Source organism: Oryctolagus cuniculus, chromosome 2 (assembly GCF_051225735.1).
Source record: "Oryctolagus cuniculus isolate XC-2025 breed Fujian yellow rabbit chromosome 2, ASM5122573v1, whole genome shotgun sequence".
Taxonomy (NCBI): domain Eukaryota; kingdom Metazoa; phylum Chordata; class Mammalia; order Lagomorpha; family Leporidae; genus Oryctolagus; species Oryctolagus cuniculus.
The window spans coordinates 111,528,250-111,548,019 of NC_142868.1; the positions used below are offsets into that span (position 1 = coordinate 111,528,250).

At 42.1% G+C, this 19,770-nt stretch overlaps 1 protein-coding gene across 5 annotated transcripts in view; it reads right to left on the reverse strand.

Moving 5' to 3' along the window:
* Positions 1–1,892: 1,892 nt before the first annotated feature.
* Positions 1,893–19,770, reverse strand: part of IL1R1 (interleukin 1 receptor type 1) — an 81,274-nt gene continuing 63,396 nt past the window's right edge. For 4 of the 5 annotated variants that reach the window (XM_008253215.5, XM_008253226.5, XM_089327451.1 and 1 more), the window contains 7 exons: positions 19,282–19,450; positions 15,895–15,960; positions 10,248–10,365; positions 9,355–9,506; positions 7,417–7,560; positions 6,552–6,719; positions 1,893–4,926 (listed from right to left, as the gene is read on the reverse strand). In XM_008253215.5, the coding sequence (XP_008251437.2) occupies positions 4,508–4,926; positions 6,552–6,719; positions 7,417–7,560; positions 9,355–9,506; positions 10,248–10,365; positions 15,895–15,960; positions 19,282–19,450 (1,236 nt within the window). In that variant the 3' untranslated portion in view covers positions 1,893–4,507. Of the gene's footprint in view, positions 4,927–6,551; positions 6,720–7,416; positions 7,561–9,132; positions 9,204–9,354; positions 9,507–10,247; positions 10,366–15,894; positions 15,961–19,281; positions 19,451–19,770 lie in introns of those variants that run through there. The other variant, XM_089327453.1, reaches the window with a different exon arrangement.

Consider the following 19,770-nt stretch of genomic DNA (forward strand, 5'->3'; position numbering starts at 1 on the left):
ATCTCCTCCTCCAACATCTGCTCCCACCATGGCCATCTGCCACCCTCACCAGAGGCCAAACCAATGAGGCCATCTGGTTGTAGATTTGAACCTCCAGAACTAAGTCTTTTCTCTTTATAAAATTAGTTGCCTCGGGTATGTCATTGTAATAGCAAGAATCTGAGTAATACAGCATCTGTTGCTATTCCTAATTTATAACACAGTTCCATCCCTCTCTTTATAGATTATAACATGCCTTGAGAGGACCAAATCTTTTCATAGAACTGCTGCTACCAAAGTGACCATAGACTACATGCTGGACACCACGCTTGCCATAATACACATCATGTTTTCAACCTCCCATAGGAATTAGGTTTTAGACCCATTTAACCAGGCGAGGAAGTTGGGGCTTGAGTACTGTGTTTAAGGTTTCTCACAGTTGCCATTGATTTGAACCCCAGGAACTTGTTCTATTGACAATGAAGTCTGAGGCCAATGAACGAAAAGACGAGAAGGTGATTAGCAAAGGATTTTATTAGGAAAAAAAAAAAACATGAAAAGTAAGAAATTCCTACACATGATAGACCAGGTGGGTAAGGACAGAGACCCCAGTCGGTATTCAGGTTGATATTTCTATGGACCTGAGTATGGGTCCCGCATTTCTTCTTCTCCTACAGCCTCTCTGGGATACTACCTGATGCAAGGTTTTCTGGGTGTGGAATCCCTCCCACAACCTCTCAATAGTCTTCTTGGTGAAGGGCGGATGAGATTCCCCAGAGCTGCCCACAGAGTGAGGGCTGAAACCCATCAAACAGGGTTGTAACCCAAGATCAATTACTTTAGGAATGGAATTTCCCTAAGTGAACTCCTCTGGGCAGTACTGGCCATCAAGGTTTTTATTCTAACACAGAAGCACCTGTCTCCTTCAGTGATCAGAACCTTGTGGAGCCAGCTGGATTTCTTTTGATAAAGGATAGGCAAGGCCATCTTGGGCTAAGGCAGACAGACCACAGGCTGGGTCTTGCTTTCAGAACTTGTTTCCTCGTCCCAGTGCACATACATTGATTTTCTTTACAACTTCTCATTTTCTTTGGCCGCTCTTTTATACATAGGCTAATAGCTACCTAGCTGCCTTAGTACCACCCAGGCAGGTAGAATTCATGGCGGCCTCTCCGGTTTTTAACTGACATGCCGCTTCCCCTTCTCTCCGGTACTGACAGAGCTACTTTCCATTGCAATTGCTGGGAGGTAAGAAATCAGAAGGGGACCAGTGCTGTGCCGTAGTGGGCTAAGCCTCCACCTGTGGAGCCAGCATCCTATATAGGCATCAGTTCGAGTCCTGGCTGCTCCTCTTCTGACCCAGCTCTCTGCTTATGCAGTGGAAGATGGCCAGAGTTCTTGGGCCCCTGAACCTGTATGGGAGACCTGGAAGAAGCCTCTGGCTCCTGGCTTCAGATGGGCCTATCTCCGGCCATTGGGGCCATTTTCAGGGTGAACCAGTGGATGGAAGATCTTGCTCTCTGTCTCTCCCTGTCTCTACTTCTCAAATAAAAAAAGAAAAAAAAAAAGAATAAGGAGGCAGTGACAGGGACTAAGGGCACTCTGATCGTTGGAGTTTACAGCATGCTTTTGAGAAAATAAATGGAACCCTTTTGTGAAGTGTAAAAGTCCATACAGATGTTGCCCTTAGTATTTGAACAGGTAAAGGGTTACTAATACTAAGTCATGGCTTACCTCATTAGAGGCAAGCATATATGGGAAGTAGGGCTCTTTGCTTGGTGAGCTTCGCTCCCATCCCTCTTGCGAGAAGAACTCTCTGCAGTGGGCGACCCTGGCCATCCTCAGGCCCAGGATTGTGCAGGAACTTTGTGGGGAGAGCAGCAGAGAAGTGGGTTTTCAATGACAATAATCACTCCATGGTTTGGCAATTTTATTGGAAAACAAGTACAGTCTATTGATCAACAATGTGTGCTGTACGTGAGTTTGGCATTTTGAGATATAAAAATAGTTGACATCTGCGGCAGAAGTATACAAACAAGTTTTAAAAATACCCTTCATCATCGACCAGTACAAACATAATACATCAACAATGTCATTTACAAAATGGCTCAAAACTTTTCCTCTTATTGCAAATAAGATGAAAAAGAAAGGCAGGATAGGGGAAATCCAGATTCTGCGCAGTCTGTTTTATGGACTGGTAATGAAATCCTCTGTTGCCTTTGCAAACCCTTCATCAACACATAGGGTCGACTTAGGAAAAAAATCACTAACACAAAGTGCAATGCAATCTAAGCAACAGGAAGGAAGAGCTTTCAAAAGTTTGGGGTGGGGGAGGGGAGCAAAAGGCAAAGGAAGTTCAAGGGACCCTGGAATGTGGCTTCTTCCTCTGGAATCCTCCCAGGTACCCGGAGTGACATTGCACTTCCGTTAGGGAGACACCTCAGCTGGCCCAGGCTTCTCCCTTAACTCTGTCCCTTCCCAGACTCCAGGGACTGGCTACTTATATTCCATGGTTGCTCCCCCATTTCCTTATTTTCTGGCCCGTTTCGTCATGTTTAGGATTGCCTTGCCTTCTTGGCGTGGTACATGCAAACATGTTTTCCAGAAAACAGACTAAAGTCACCAACCACACTGCATTTTGAAAGCGTCTCACAGATGCAGGGGACAGGTCACTCCTCTGCACCCCTGTACGCCGTGCTGCCCTTTCCCTCAAAGCAGAGCTCTGGGACATGCATTATCACTCGGTGCTGTCAGTCCAGACCCAGGCTCAAAATCCTAAACTCCATGCCTCTGTCTGGTTCTGACACCTTCAGGGTGAAAAAAAAAAAAAAGACTTCTTTCAGTAGAAGTGCAAATATACCCATAAGATTGCACATTAAAGCTAGAAAACATGTCCCTGGTCATATACTTTTTCAAACTGTGCAATTGTCCTGCAATAAATGGCCCATAACCTTGACTTTGCAGATGTGGGGGTGGTTTCCCTAGTTATCCCAAGGTCTGAAATCAAACTAAAAAATATATATTTGTTCTATATTAAAAAATTTCATCTTTGATTAAAAATATTTAAAGGAAAATCATAAGAAAAAAGGTTTTATAAACTCTAAATATGATTTTTTATAAATTCTAACAATCAAAAGTTTGGCATTTGATTTCTTAAATACAAGTATTCCCAGATTCATTAGCTTCCTTGAAAGCTATTATTTCTTCTCTCAAAAGTGTCGAGTCACGGACCTGAAATCCAAACTCTCAGAACCCTGGGTCAGAAGCCAGACACACGAGTCCAAGTCCTAGTTTGAATATAACTAATGGTGTGACTTTTTAAAAATAGGTCTCTTTCTCCATATATAAAATTTGAATCATTGCGAAACTTAAATAAAATAATCTAAGAATGCTTTAAACCCTAAGGCATCACTCAAATCTACATCACGCGTGCAAAGTACTTGCAGAAGACAGTGAGAAACAGAGGAGCGACACCAGGGCCCCTGCAGCAGAGAGCAGATTGCAGCTGGAAAGGGAACCCCTCTCACACTGGCAGGAGAGAGAGGGCTTCACAAGTTGTCTCTTTAGACTCCGTTCTGTATTTCAGTACATGTTGGGCTGACTAGAGAAAACACAAGGAAAGACACCAGTCTAGGTGGAGGAGCGCTGGGGGCAGGTGCAGAGGCCCCGGGACGCTGACCCGGAAATTCACAGTAGCACAGTTTGGGGAGGTCGGGAGGAGGCAGCAACTGGTGGGAAAACTCCAGCTGTAGCTCCTGAACTAAAGCTCTGAGCCCTCAGGAGCTGTTTCGCAGGGGCAGGGTGAGACGAGAGCAGCATTTTAGGAAGGGTGGTTTATCTGAGGGGTGTCCCTGCGACAGAGCAGAGTGGGGGAAACCCTGGGAAGCCATCCTTGCAAAGGAGGGATGAGTAAAAGGCAAAAGAATAGGGACGAACAGGATGGCCACTCCAGGGAGAAGAGCCCTAAGAGGTAAATTAGTTCCCTGCTCCTGTTGCTTTTAAAATTCTTTCTCTCCTGTGGAAAGCCAAGGGGATTTCAAACTGTTGGAATCCCTTTGTTTGTTAAAATGAGAGTTTTCACGTTCCGTAAAGGGAAAAGCCATCTTTGGTAACCGACTGCTGGCTGTGGGCATATAGGGGACTTACAAGTCCGTGGAAAGTTCTCAGAGAAGTTGCCCTTCCTGTATGTGCTCTCCCTGCAACCCTGGCCAGCTCAGCCACTCCAGGGCCAGAGCGGGCCACAGCCCCGCCCTGGACTTCACAGAAGTCCTGCGTGTCCTTTCCGCCAGGTACATCGCCAAGACTTTTCTCAACAGAACAAACAGAGCATCCTCTTGAAAGGCCCTCCCCAAGGCCTCTGCTCTGAATTGCTTTGCCTGCTACGTCACCACACCCTGCTCCCTTAACAATCTGTTTCCAGGTGATGCTGGGTATAAGGGACCATAACAGGGCCAAGACAGCAGGAGGCACAGCCCCGCCTGCAGTGCCATAAGACAAGAGGCAAACAGAGAACCCCAGCCTCCCCAGGTTAGCCGAGAGGCAAGTGAATTTCTCTTTGCAGTTTCTTCTTAGTGTCTGGGTTAGAGGCTGTGGCCAGAAACTGGCGACTGGATGAAGGCACCTGCCGCTGGACAGGCATGTGGTACCGAACGTTTTTCCAGAACCTGGTCTTGGTGGACTGTGGCCCCTCTTTGAAGTCCCCTGACCAGCGGATGGCCCCATGCTTCTGCTTAATGAATTTAATGGATTCTGGCATCTTCTCGTAGTTGTGGATCTTCTCCAGCTCCAGCAGCATAACCTTAATTCCATCCTGAATGAGGGCGTTGTACATGGCTATCTGCTCTTCCGATGACCCACCCAGCCAGGTGAAGTTTGAGGTCTCTCTCACTAAAATCACAATCAGTCTTCTGCTTTTCTTTATATGTTCATTAGTGACCTCAACAATGTCTGGAAAACAGGCAGCACAGCATAGTAAGTACAATGCTCATTTACAACCATTCTCTGCAGATCCAAAACCTCAGAAGGTTCTTCCCAACCCATTCCCTGTGACTCACAACTACTCCTCTCTTGCCTTCTTAACATTAAAGGGGTTTCCTAGTATGTAAGTCAGCTCAAAAACTGGCCCACACAAGCAGAAGATTTCATTTAGACTCAGAAAAGTTGAATTCAAATTAAAAAAAAAAATCTTGTCAAATCATTTAATCTTGGACAGGCATTTGGTCTAGCAGTAAGACTCCAATGAAGATGCCTGCATTGTAGACCAGCAGGTAAAGCTACTGCCTGCAATGCCAGCATCCCATATGGGAACAGGTTTGTGTCCCAGATGCTCCACTGCCAATCCAGCTCCCTGCTAATGACCTGGGAAAGCAGCAGAGGATGAATCAAGTATTTGGGCCCCTACTACCCATGTGGGAGACCAGATGAAGCTCCTGGCTCCTGGGTTTGGCTTTGTCCAGCCCTGGCTATTGCAGGCATCTAGGGAGTGAACCAGCAGATGGAAGATCTCTCTCTGTGTCTCTCCCTCTCTCTGTGTCCCTCCCTCTCTCTCTGTAAAAAAAGTAAATCTTAAAAAAAAAAAAAAAAAAAAAAAAAAAAAAAAAGATGGCAGGCCAGCGCTGTGGCTCACTAGGCTAATCCTCCGCCTTGTGGCGCTGGCACACCGGGTTCTAGTCCCGGTCAGGGTGCCAGATTCTGTCCTGGTTGCTCCTCTTCCAGGCCAGCTCTCTGCTGTGGCTCGGGAGTGCAGTGGAGGATGGCCCAAGTGCTTGGGCCCTGCACCCCATGGGAGACCAGGAGAAGTACCTGGCTCCTGCCATTGGATCAGCGTGGTGTGCCGGCTGCAGCGCACCGACCGTGGTGGCCATTGGAGGGTGAACCAATGGCAAAGGAAGACCTTTCTCTCTGTCTGTCTCTCTCACTGTCCACTCTGCCTGTCCAAAAAGAAAAAAGAAAAGAAAGAAAAGAAAAGGAAAGGAGAGGAAAGGAAAAGGAAAAGGAAAAGGAAAAGGAAAAGGAAAAGAAAAAAAAAGATGGCTGCATCCTACATTGAAGTGCCCAGGTTTGAGTTCTGGCTCCTCTCTTGATTAGGCCTCCAGCTAATGAGCTCCCAGCAACCAACCTTGGCCTAGTTCAGCCTTAAATGTTGGGGGAATTTGGGGAGTAAACCAGCAGATGGAAGCTTTTTATCTCTCTGCCTCTAATTTATGAAATCCATGCAACATATACAATAAATTTATTAAATAAATAAAAAATGTTAAAAATCATTTCATCTAGATCACTCCTATTCTTTTGTATCAGTGGTAAAGTAACAATTGTGTTAATTGTTAATAGTAAGTAGCTTTCCCAAAAGTCAGGAAAAGTCAGCTAATTATTGCTCCAACAATATATGAGAGAAGTGAACACTCTGTATGTAGTAACTGTGAAAGTTGTCATCATATACCATTGAAGAGGTTCTTAAGATTGTCAAAATGTGCACCTGTGCCACAGTCTTATAGAAAGATCCCAAACTTTAGAAATTTATTTTACAACATAAGCCTTCTACTTTTTTTTTTTTTTTGCCATTACATACATACCTTCCCCAACATAGTCATCCCTGCCATAAATGAACAGCTTATACCCAAATTGTTTTTCCAAGACTTCAGGCAAGACTTTAAACACAAAAATATCTGAGTTAGAGGTGGACTCTTCTGTGAGGGTCTTTGGATATAGTATGTATGCATCATAGGTCTTTCCATCTGGAGCTAAAAGCAAAAATAAGTATTCAGACCAAAAGGAAAACGAGGAAATCTGATAAAGTCAGTATGATAAGCATGCATTTGTTATTATTTTTGTGTATGATGGCATGACTGCAGCAACAATACCAAAAAGACAATTATAATGCCTTTGGGGAATGCTTGTCTGCTGCAAGGTTTTTATTTATGGTGCTTTACTATGAAGCTGTTCTTATGTTGAATTTTATAACCTCTTCCTTTACATGCATTTGGTATAAAAATATCCTTATCTTCCTGTTATTTATTCCCATACATTCCATCCCTGAATTCTATTCATTCTTCCCTGTATATACTCTTGGGGTATTAGCTTTTTTGTATGATTTTAACAAAACTACAAGAAAGAGCCTTTCTGGTGCATGAAAATTGAGTCACTTATTTCATCTGTAGGCAGATCATGAAGTGTTCTATGCCTAGTCCAGCACAGAACACGTCCTCAACACTGGCTTCTGAATTACTGAGTTTAGCAATAGCTGCTGCAAACACATGTCTGTCTACCAATGTGAATGCTAAGGAAGTAATTCCAAAAAAAGGGGCAGGCAGCCGAGTCAGTTATGAAACTATAATTATGTAGAATAATCACTATTCCTGTATAAGCTACCTTTGCCCTCTTAGTCATTGTCTACATCTCCAACCAAACACATATATTGCATAGAAGATAAAATTATACCTTTCTTTGGGAGGAAATCATAGCAGGAATCCCTGTACCAGAGTACAATGTCAACTTTGAAGATTTTATAGATGAAAACAGAGCACATAATTAGCACTGTTAACATGACACATATCCCAATTGTGTGCTTCTGGAAATCAGGGACTACAGTAGAAAAGATGGAGAAAAATATTAGGACCAAAAAAAAAAAAAAAAAACATTTGAACATAGCAAATTGAATATTCGCAGCCCAGAGAAATCATATTTGGGATTAGTCTGTATTCAGACAGCATTAACTCACTCGTTATTATCACTTAATAATGGATACTAATGTGCAAACCAATCTAGTATGGATGCTATAGAAAACTATGGTGCCTTGTATTGAATTTTCACCAAAATAGCATAACATACAACAACAGAGGGAACATATCCAAGACCATAGGACGGACCACTCTGTAGTAAAACAAGTTGAAGTTAAAGTCTCTCAGAAGCCTCCCAAAATTTCCTGGGGTAGGAAAGGAAGTTGGGAAAAGCCAGTCTCAGGGATAAAAAAAAAGAAGAGGGGAGGTGGTTTTAGGATTGGTTCACATTCCAGTATCCTGCTGGCCTCTCTAGTTATGCATCCCATGATTCCGCTCAGAGGGGCGGGGGGGGGGCAGGGTAGGGAGTTGGGGGGTGGTGGTAAGGTGAATATGGGGGTTAGGGGGTGGGGAGGAGAAGCAGAACTAGAAAAAATGTCTTCTCAATGCCAGGGATTGTGTAGAAAGAGAATCGCAAGCTTTTATATGTTTTCCAATTTGGATCTTTGATCTGTCTGGAACTGATTTTAGCACAAAGTGGAAATGAAGATGTGTCATTTTCCAGACTAACTTTCAACTGGCCTGGTTTATAGACTGCACTGCTACAGCGACATGTATGATCATGTAGTATATGTAACATGTATGATAATGAGAGTGTAACATGATCACGATAGAGTATGTAACAAGTGTGATCATGACAGAGTATGTAAATGTATGATCGTGACAGTGTATGTAAATCTCCAGGTTTGTTGTTCTTATTTAAAACCACGTCAGCTATTCTTGGTCTTTTACATTTCCATATGATCTTGAGGATGAACTCTAGTGGCCACTCACGCAAACATACACTATTTCCCAACCACTGCATAGACTTTGGCTGGAATTATTTTGAATCTACAGATTCACTTGGGAGAACCGACCCCTTCTTAATATCGATTCTTTTAATCTGTGAGCCTTTATAACCTCCTATTTATTTAGGTCTTCTCTAACATATTGCAATAATTTAGTTGACTTTGTATTTGACAAGTTTTGAACAGCTTTTGCTAGACTTATTCTTAACTATTTGATGATTTTTTGATATAACAAATGTCATCTTTTACATTTAATTTCTTACCATATGTTCTTAGCATTTAAATACATCCAGAAAGTATATATAGTAAGATCATTCTATTGATTATGCCAATTCATGAAAAATTAATAATTTCTGGCATCCATTTTGAATAGTGAATATTTACACTTCTGTGATGCATCAAGTATGTAGTCACTCAGTTGAAAATATTCAGTGTACCAGACTTGAGATGCTACTACTTCTGGAAGTAGGAAAATTGTACATACTAGGCTCCATCACAGAATTTAGTCAAGTAAAGAAGACCAAGCCTGACAGTTGCTGTGATGGGAATCTAGGGAGCTATGGAAAACACAGCAGAGATTCTGACCTTGTGTGTTTAGGCAGACAGCTGGGTCAAGGGCAGACAGCGGGACAGAAAAGCTTCTCAGAAGATTACAGTTCAGCTGAGAAATGAAAGAGGACTGAAGTTTACACAGGGCAAGAGAAAATAAAGAGAGTTCTAGGTAGAGAAAACAGCACTGCAAACTTCAAGGTCATGCAATCTTAACTACAGTGAAACAAAATTGCAGTTCAAATAAATAGGTGGCTGTTTACCTGGAGGTATTAATTTGATGTATGCTACATTTAAACCATATGTGTTCTTGGCTAAACAAATAAATGGATATAGATAAAATCTACTTTCCACTTCTAAAATGTTGAGCATTGCGAGTTGCGTACTTCGTTTTTTACATGAAGGATTTTCCAAGCTGCTCAAAAGAGAAAGAATAAATAAAATTGTATAATTACATCAACTACACATAAGACACATTATTACTTTACTTGTAATGAAAATAGCAACTGAATTAAACACTTGCTCTAAATATAGGCATAACAATCAGACACGGTTGGCAACAATGGCCTGAGATTTTTACAATCTCCAGATCATTATAAGGAACCGATTCGGTAGCACAGGAATCAAATTTAAATCACCAGCCTCCAAGAAGAAAAATCTGGATATAGGCATTTTGGGCATAAGGAAGACTATATTAAACAAAAGTGGATCAGGGCAGATACCAAAGGTGTTTGCTCATGTTGCAAAGGGGAGAATAAAGGGGGCCAGGAGATCCTGGTCCCACACGCAGGTACACTTGGAAGCCAACAGTGACCTCTGAGAAGTGGAATGCCTGATTCTCGATCCTGTTTAATGGGTCTTTTCTAGACTACATTTAAAATATGAAGAGCAATTCAGGAGAATTTCTTCATTAGAATTTGTAACATGCAAAACCCAATTTACGAGAAAGAATTCTAAGTGGTGTAGCATTTATGACCCAATGACATACAGCTACATTTTCTACCTCCAAACATATAAGATGTTATAAATCCTATATAACTCAGCCAAATTCAAAAAGGGCAGCAAAAGATTAGGATGAACTGATGCCAAATAACTCTGGATATTAGATTAAAACATGGAGTGGACTTTAATACCAGAATCTGACTGGCATACTTACAATTTATATTCTTCTTCCAGTAGTGGATCCTCATCATCAATTCCCGACCCATTCCACTTCCAGTAAACAGCATCACTGTACTGCCCAGTCACGTTGCAGATCAGTTGTATCTGAGATCCTGCAAAAAAATGGAGTTTTAATCATAGCATTAATTGATTTTTAGACTAACCTATCTATGCATGTTAATAAATGGCTATTGAACAAAATGTTTAAATTCTAGAAAAGCACAAAGAAAACTGAAAATTGTCCTTCGACCCCAGCAGCAGAAATAACCACTATTAGCAACTTTACGTACCTCATCCTTTTTATTTTCTATGCATATAAGCAATTTTAATATTTTGTTGTATGCATTTTTATTTGAAAGGCACACAAGAACAAGAGTGAGAGCAAGAGAAAGAAAAATAGAGAATGATTTTATCACCTGGTTCATTCCCCCAAATGCCTACAAGAGCCAGGGCTGGGCTGGGCTGAAACTAGGAGCCCAGAGCTCCATCCAGGTCTTCCATATATGAGTGGCAAAGACTCAAATACTCGACTTATCATTTGATGGCACACATTAGACCACTGGATCAGAAGTGGGGCGACAATTCAAACCCAGGAACTTCAATATGGGACTGCATCCCAAGTGGCATTTTAACCAAATGTGCCAAATACTCACCCTTAAGCAATTTCTATTGTTTATTATCTTGTAATTACCATTAATTGGGAATTTTAGCCTACTTGATCAGTCTTCTAAAACAGGCTGTTTCATATTTTTAATATTGACATAGTGTAACAATTTTTTTGTTGCTGAGTACAATTCATTTCTAATTTTTCATTATATTTATGAAGATTATTTATTTATTTGTTATTTATTTGAATGGTAGAATTAGACAGAGATCTTCTATTCACCGGTTCACTTCTCAAATGGCCAAAATGGCTGGGGCTGGGCCAGGCAGAAGCCAGGACACAAGATCTTCCAGGTCTCCCACATGAGTACAGGAGCCCAAGCACCTGGGCCATCTTCTGCTGCTTTTCCCAGGCTATTAGCAGGGAGCTGGATCAGAAGTAGAGCAGCTGGGACTTGAACCTGTGCCCATATGGAATGCTGATGCTACAGGCAACAGCTTTACCCGCAATGCCACAATGCCAGCCCCTAATTTTTCATTATTATGATTAATATTCCAATGAACATCCTAGTACATCAGTGACTCTACATACTAGAGTATCAGTTTGAATAAAAACTCTGGGAATAGAATTTAAAGGAGACACTTATTGAAAACACCAGCACGCCTCCGTCACGGGAGGCTGTTTCAGTGCGTGCTTCCAGGCACAGCTGCAAGCACCCTTGTCCCCCAAACCTCCAGCCAATGAGTGTTTTTGGTCAGTCATTGCTGACTGAGAGAAGACGAAATCCATTTAAATGTAGCCTTGAATTCATGGTGAACTAACATGTCTTGCTCATTTCAATTTTTACTTATTTATTGTCATTTGATTTGAAAGGCAGAGAGATGGAGACAGAGTTCTTTCACATGCTGGTACACTCCCCAAAATGCTCACACTAACCAAGGCTGGGCCAGGCCAAATCTAGGGGCCCAGAACTCAATCCAGTTTTCCCACATGGGCAGCAGGGATCCAGGGATTTGACCCATCACCTGCTGTCTCCCAGGGTGTGTACTAGCAGGAAGTTAGAACTGGAAATGGAACCAAGACTCACACCCAGACACTGAAAGGGGTATCCCAAGCAGCATGTTAATCACTATGCCAAACACCACTTCTCACACATTTTTCACGTGCTTATATTCTTGGCCTTTCCTTTAAGAATTATCATGTACAGTCTCTATTTTTTAATTGCATTCTCTTATTACTGACATGTATGAGCTCATTACTTATCAAGGATATTAATTCCTTATATACACAAAACAATTCAAATATTTTCTAAGGTAGTTGCTTTTTCTACTTATGAAAATTCTTTGATGTAGCTCTCTTATTTTTTTACTTAATCTAATTTACATTAAAAAAAAATTATTGTCACTATATTTTCCTAAAACCACTCTCTACCAGGAAATCAAGAAAATACCTAAGTATGTTTTCTTTCAAGTATATAATAATGTCTGGTTTATTGTTTTATATTTTTTAAAATTTATTTGTTTTATATTTGAAAAGAAGGGCTACAGAGGAAGAGACATAGATAGATCTTCCATCCACTGAGTAACTCCTCAACTGGCCTCAGAAGCCAGAGCTGAGGTGGGCTGAAGCCAGAACTTGGGCCATCTCCTGCTGCCTTCCTAGGTGCATTAGTGGGGAGCTGGATCAGAAGTGGAGCAGCCGGGACTCAAACCAGCACTCCTATGGGATGCTGCCATTGTAGACGCTGGCTTAACCTACTGCACTGCAATGCCAGCCCCAGACTGTCTTAAGTCTTTCATTCATCTAGAATATAACTGCCTACAATATGAGAAGAGCTTTTCCTTAATATTTCTATCCAAATATTTGATTAAGCATTCTAGAACAACTGGCTGATGCCAATGTCCTGCTCACTAATTTGTGATGATCCCTTTATCACAGAATAAATGCTACGTTTATCACAAAACGTTTATTTTGGACTTCCTCAATCTGACCACACCGGTACAAAGGATATCAAACTCGTAATCATTGAGGTTTTAGAGCAAAGACTAACATGTTGGAGCTCTTGCATTTCATGTTGTCTTAGCAAATCTCACCTCAATATTCTTCCTATTGGAGTCACTTACCAATTGTTAAGTCCATTCATATTTTACTAGAATTCTATTAGATTTATAGATGAATTTTGAGAGTCAACATCTTTATTATTTCTAGTTCTTCATACAGGAAACACATTCATATCTATATTGTGGTTTTTGTTAAACCAATGTTTTTGGAGATTGTTTTCAAGTTTGCTTTCTTTGGAGTCTTTATAGACTTTTTTTTCCTAATTGCACCTTCCTCACAAATTTTTAATACCACAGATATAAAATATCTATGTAGATTTCAGTTTTCATTCTCAAGCCAATTTTCTTTTGGTTGGATATAGTGCTGCCCCTGCCTCCCCTGAGAATGACTAATTTAAATCTTAGTTTTTCTCTCATTCATGCTTCAAAGTTTTGGGAAGTTTTTTCCTCCTTTAAATATCTCACATAATTAAAAAGATTTTGCTAAGATATTTTACAGGTATTTCTAAGCTACTTCCACCACAATAGGATCTCTTTTCCCATTATATTTTTTGGTTGATAACATAAATAAGAAATATTTATATTACTTATTTATAAGTAATATTTCAAAATATTAATTTTATGTGTCTACTTAATAAAATAATAATTTAATTTTTCCAAGTAATTATCTTAGGATTTGTAGGTAAAAAAGTATATAGTCTGAAAATAAGAAATTTTGAAAGTATTTTTTCCTTAGTGAAAGCATACCTCGTTTTTTTCCTCCAATCACAGTGGTGGATGCTTTCAGACCCTGCTACGTAATACTGGTTATGTGAGTGTCTTTGTCTTGCTGGAGACTTCCTTGAGGAGGTCTATGACATTTCACCATTTTTAAGAATGTTAGTGAAGCCAGCCAGTGCTGTGGCATAGCAGGTGAAGCCACAGCCTGCATCGCCGGCATCCCATATGGGCGCCAGTACGAGTCCCAGTGGCACTACTTCTGATCCTGCTCCCTGCTGATGAGTCTGGGAAGGCAGCCAACGATGGACCAAGTCCCTGGGCCCCTGCACCCACATGGGAGACCTGGAGGCGGCTCCTGGCTCCTGGCTTCAGTCTGGCCCAGCCCTGGCCACTGTGGTCATCTGGAGAGGGGACCAGCAGATGGAAGACCTCTCTCTCAGCCTTTGCCTCTCCCTCTCTGCGACTCTGACTTTCAAATAAAGTAATATTTTTAAAAAATGTCTGTGATGGGGCTGGCACTGCGGCAATAGGGGGTAAAGCCAATGCCTGTGATGCTGGCATCCCATATGGGCACCGGTTCAAGTCCTGGCTGCTCCACTTCTGATCCTGCTCCCTGCAAATAATACATCTGGGAAAACAGCAGAGGATGGACCAAGTGCTTGAGCCCCTGCACCCACATGAGAGACCAGAAGAAGGTCCTGTGTCCTGGCTTCAGCCTGGACCAGCCCCAGCCCCAGCCGTTGTGGCCATTTAGGGAGTGAACTAGCAGATGGAAGATCTCTCTTTCTGTCTCTCTGTCTCTCCTTCTCTCTAACTTTGCCTTCAAATAAATAAGATAAATCTTAAAAAAAAAAAAAAAAGAAAGAGAAAGAATGCTGGTGATTACTAGTCTATATTGATTATTGTTTATTAAGCTTAAGGATGTATCCCTTAATTCTGACTTTTCTAAGTGATTTTAATGGTGATTTATATTGAATCTTATCAAAAGCCTATCTGTATATGTTTAGGAGACCCCTATGACAGATTGATAATGTGTCTCTGCTTTCTTGCTAATGTGTGTGATACACTAAAATAATTGTTTCTACTGTGAAGATATTTTTGGATTTGTAGATCAATACAATCTAGATTTCCGAGCTCTTAACTCTACACTTCCAGAGAATGCATTTTTAAGAGGGGCCATGGCCAACAGGGGCAAAAAGTGGTTCTTGGGGAGGGAGGCAAGAAAATCGGAGACAAATTAGTTGTGGCCATCCAAAGGGCTGGGTACATCCACAGGTACATGAGACAGATGTGGTATTAACCTTCTGAGAAAGAAAAGAGGATTAGCAGTACAGCTTTCACAGGCAGCCGAGAGGAACAACCCCAGGAAAGATTGAGAAACACTTCTCTAGATTCTGCTGGTCCACATTTAACTATAAGTCTGACGTCTTTGTTTCCACCTAAGAACGTCTTTCTGTTATCTTCCCCCATGAATAGCCGGCTTGGCTGGCATCGAATTCACAGGCTACAAACTTTAACCTCGTAATCGCTGTACAATTGTTCATGGTCTTCGTATATTACCATAACAGAAGATAATTCCAGTCTGTTTTCCATGTTTGGACCAGTGGTTTCCCGTAGAACTTCCAGCAACGAGAGAACAGTAGTCACTAGTCATATGTACCTATGAAGCCTTTGAAACAGACCAAATGCAGCTAAGGAACTAACTTCTAACTTAACTAAATTAATTAACTGGCTGAATTTCATTTTACCTGTATCTAGCTGCAGTGGCTACTCCATTGAACAACACAGGTTCAGGACTCTTGTAGGTTTCTTATTTATTCTCAAAACAAAAACTTCTCATCACCTTAGAAAACTATTTTTCTAGAATAACTCTCATCTTTTTGGCTTTTAGTCTTACTCTTCAGCCAAGAACACAGCTTTGCTCCTAGGAAACACAGCCTGTGCCAGTGAGATAAATTATAACATTTCTCCTTAGGCCTTTTAAACTTGGCCTCCAGTGAATGTTTTCAGGGGCAGTAACCATCCGTAGAAAAGTAGGGGTGGGAGAGTCAGACAGGGCTAGACTTTTGCCACAAGAGGTAAGAAATTAAGAAATCAAAACCATCTTAAGATATAATTTGTACTATTAATAAATATTATTGTACTATTAATAAATATTCTGTAAATGGCCTAGTACAAACATATGTGTAGTACAAATATATCTTGATCTTGAGTTCAAAAATAACGATTTCAGCATGTCCTGGCCGGAGCCCACTTACCCAAGACCACTTCCATTGTCTCATTAGCTGGACTCATAATCACTGGCTTTTGGGGCTTGTTTTCCTCTGGGGGAAAAAAAAGCATCCACAGGGTTACTCAGTGTCTGCTAATCAGAATTCCAAGTGATGACAATACTTGGCAAAATACGTGAAAAATGGTATCTGGCCAGATGGTCCCCTGAGCGCTGAAAGACCACATAGCAAGACACAGGAGGAAGCCAAGGCAGAGGCCACGGCAAACAGTAAACACCCACGACAAAGCTGGGACCCTTCCAAGGCAGGAGGTGTGGTGCTGCTGAAAAAACACAACACATCACCAGGACCCTGGGTCTCCGGACATGCACCTCTCTTAAAGCGGACCAGAAAGGGTGAGAAGCAACGGAAAGGCACGTCCCTGCACTCAGCACAGTAGCCCAGAACTCAGAACTTGCTCTGGTTATAGCAAACTATCAAGCAATTTGGCATACTTTATTAAAATAGGCAGAAAATCATCAAAAGCTTCAGAAATAAATCTTGAGTCTTCTTGACGAGAAGTTTGGTTTTGCTGGTTGCTATGGTGCGGCTGGTGAAACCGCCCTCTGCAAAGCCAACGTCCCACGTGGGTGCCGGTTCAAATCTTGGCTGCTCCACTTCAGATCCAGCTCCCAGGTGCTAAAGCACCTGGGAAGGCTGTGGGAAATGGCCCAAGTGCTTGGGCCCCTGCTCCCATGTGGGAGACCCAAATGAAGCTCCTGGCCTGGCCCTGCCCTGGTCATTGTGGCCATTTAGGGAGTCAGTCAGTGAATGGAAAATCTCTCTCCTCTTTCTGTCTCTGCTGCTCTCATTGTAACCCTTTAAAAAAAAGATTTATTTATTTATTTGAAAGAGTTACACAGAGAGAGAAGGAGAGGCAGAGAGAGAGACAGACAGAGACAGAGAAAGTCTTCCACCAGCTAGTTCACTCCCAAATTGGCCACAACAGTCAGACCTGTGCCAATCTGAAGCCAGGAGCCAGGAGCTTCTTCTGGGTCTCCCATGCAGGTACAGGGGCCCAAGGACTTGGGCCATCTTCTACTGTTTTCCCAGGCCATAGCAGAGAGCTGGATTGGAAGTGGAGCAGCCAAGACTTGAACCGGTGCCCAAATGGGATGCTGGCACTTCAGGCGGAGGCTTTACCCACTACACCACAGTGCTGGCCGCACTGTAACCCTTTCAGATAAATAAATGTCTTTTTGGCCGGTGCCGTGACTCACTAGGCTAATCCTCCGCCTTGTGGCGCCGGCACACCAGGTTCTCTAGTCCCGGTCGGGGCGCCGGATTCTGTCCCGGTTGCCCCTCTTCCAGGCCAGCTCTCTGCTGTGGCCCAAGGAGTCCCTTGGGACCTGCACCCCATGGGAGACCAGGATAAGTACCTGGCTCCTGCCATCGGATCAGCGCGGTGCACCGGCCGCAGCGCGCCGGCCGCGGCGGCCATTGGAGGGTGAACAACGGCAAAGGAAGACTTTTCTCTCTCTGCCTCTCTCTCACTGTCCACTCTGCCTGTCAAAAAAAAAAAAAAATGTCTTTTTTTAAAAAAGAAAGGAAGTTTGGCTTCAAGGGTTGATCTGTGGCCAAATGGAAACCATGAGGAACTATGAACTTAAATGCCCCGTATTCTACCACAGTCAAATAAATAAATGAATGAATTCCACAAGTATACAAAGTTGTTTCTTCTTCCCTAATGTGTACCTAAAATAGTTGGTGGTATATGGTAGATGCTTAACAAGTAGTTTTGAATGCAAGAATGAATAAAATGCACAGAGCACCATTGGAATAAGCCTTGGGAAGAAAACAAAATGCCTCACTTCTGAATAGAGTACAATGTTTACAAAACTGGGATCAGAAAAGAGACAGAGAGTATGCAAAACATACTGAGTTATTTAAAACAATTCCCCTAGTAGCCAATTCTCCCCAGAGTTCTACCTCCTGGTTTGGTTACTGTGGCTCAAGAAAGACAAACCAGAGTTAGACAGTGACCAGGGACCGGCTGCTAAGAACTCAAGAAGATGGTTGTGATACAAAGACCATCAAAAATTTGGATTCACTGCTGCTTGTCAGACTAAGAAATTAATTTTACCCAACAAAACTAATCCTTATAAACAAATTATTATGTAATTAGAAAAATAGAGGTATATGCAGCATTCATTCTGAGTTTGCAGGAGATAGTCCCAGTTTAGAATTGCTGTGCCTGCATAATTACTGATAGATAACCCCTTTAACTTTCAAAAACATTCTGGTTAGAATAACTCTTCTCATACCATGTAAGCTTACAAAGTCCTGCTATTTCCAGAAAGATGGTGCATTCTGGCCATCATCAGGTGCTTTGCATTTTGTTTCATTTAGTTGTAAAACAGTTTTTGACATGAAGCATGGTGGACACAGAATGGAAACCTCGGAAACTTAACCGGGACTATCACCATACATATGTCAGTTGCATACCTGTTTTTCACCAAGCATTGCTTTACACCAGGCACAGAATCACAAGCTGAGGCAACCTCACCTCTAATCTTCCCAAGAACTTTGGGAGGTCATATCACCTTTTTTTTTTTTTTAATTTGACAGGTAGAGTTATAGACAGTGAGAGAGAGAGACAGAGAGAAAGGTCTTCCTTCCGTTGGTTCAGTTCATTCCCAAAATGGCCACTGCAGCCGGTGTTAAGCCAATCCGAAGCCAGGAGCCAGGTACTTATCCTGGTCTCCCATGGGGTGCAGGAGCCCAAGCACTTGGGCCATCCTCCACTGCCCTCCCGGGCCACAGGAGAGAGCTGGACTGGAAGAGGAGCAGCCAGGACTAGAACCCGGTGTCCATATGGGATGCCGGCACTGCAGGTGGAGGATTAACCAAGTGAGCCACGGCGCCGGCCCCATCATATCACCTTCTAGCAGAGAAGGAACCAGTCATAAAGAGATTAAGACCCTGGGCTAATAGGGAACAAACAGGTGGTAGATTCTGGAAGTATAACTTATTCCAAAGTCTACTACTAATGTCCCCTCAATCTGTGCCAAAGGTACTTATTGCTAGACACTCAGACCCCCCAGGTGTAGGCACTCAGAAAATCCCCACATACTAGCCCAAGGAGCTCTCTAGAAGAACCTTCTGTAGGCATATCAAAGAACAAGCCTCTTAGATCAGTCGGAAAGCTAAGCTCATAATGTCTCTGTTTTCATTACCACTGCATCTGAAGCAAGAATGGAAAATATTCACACAGTATTCAGCGACAAAAACAACTCAACTAAGCACGGTCTTTGTGGAGTCATGGAGCTTCTTTAGGACTCAGATCCTCCATGGATGATCAAAGTGGTATTAGGATCATTCCTGGTCTCTGAGCCTTCCCAGACCTAAACTCCTAGTTAGGCAGACATGACTCACCTAGAGTAATGAATTCTATTACCCGGCTCACAGGATACTGCTTTCCCAGGTACGTGTAGGATGCGCGACAAGTGTAGTTCCCTCTATGCGTTTCAGTCACATTCATCACAATGAGCTTATCTGTGACTCCGGAGAAGTGTACATTGTCAAGAACTAGAGGTTTGCAATCCTAGACCAAAGAAGAGAAACACTGATAACCAATGAATAACTTCCCCCGATTGACCAGTAAAAGGAACTCCATTTTGTCCCATAAGCAAATACCACATTTTGCAAAAAGTGATTGTAAAGATCCCTTGTATACAATAAGTTTTAATATTATATGTGTTTTTTTTTTTCAGGCAGAAAAGTTAATTATCTAGGATATTAAATTTGCATTACCACAAGCCTTTTTCTCTGGTGGCAAGTGAAGACAAATTTATTTTGCCAGAAAAACACATTTGAGGAAATCATGCTGCCACTACAGTTTCATGTCAACAGTACAATTCCTTT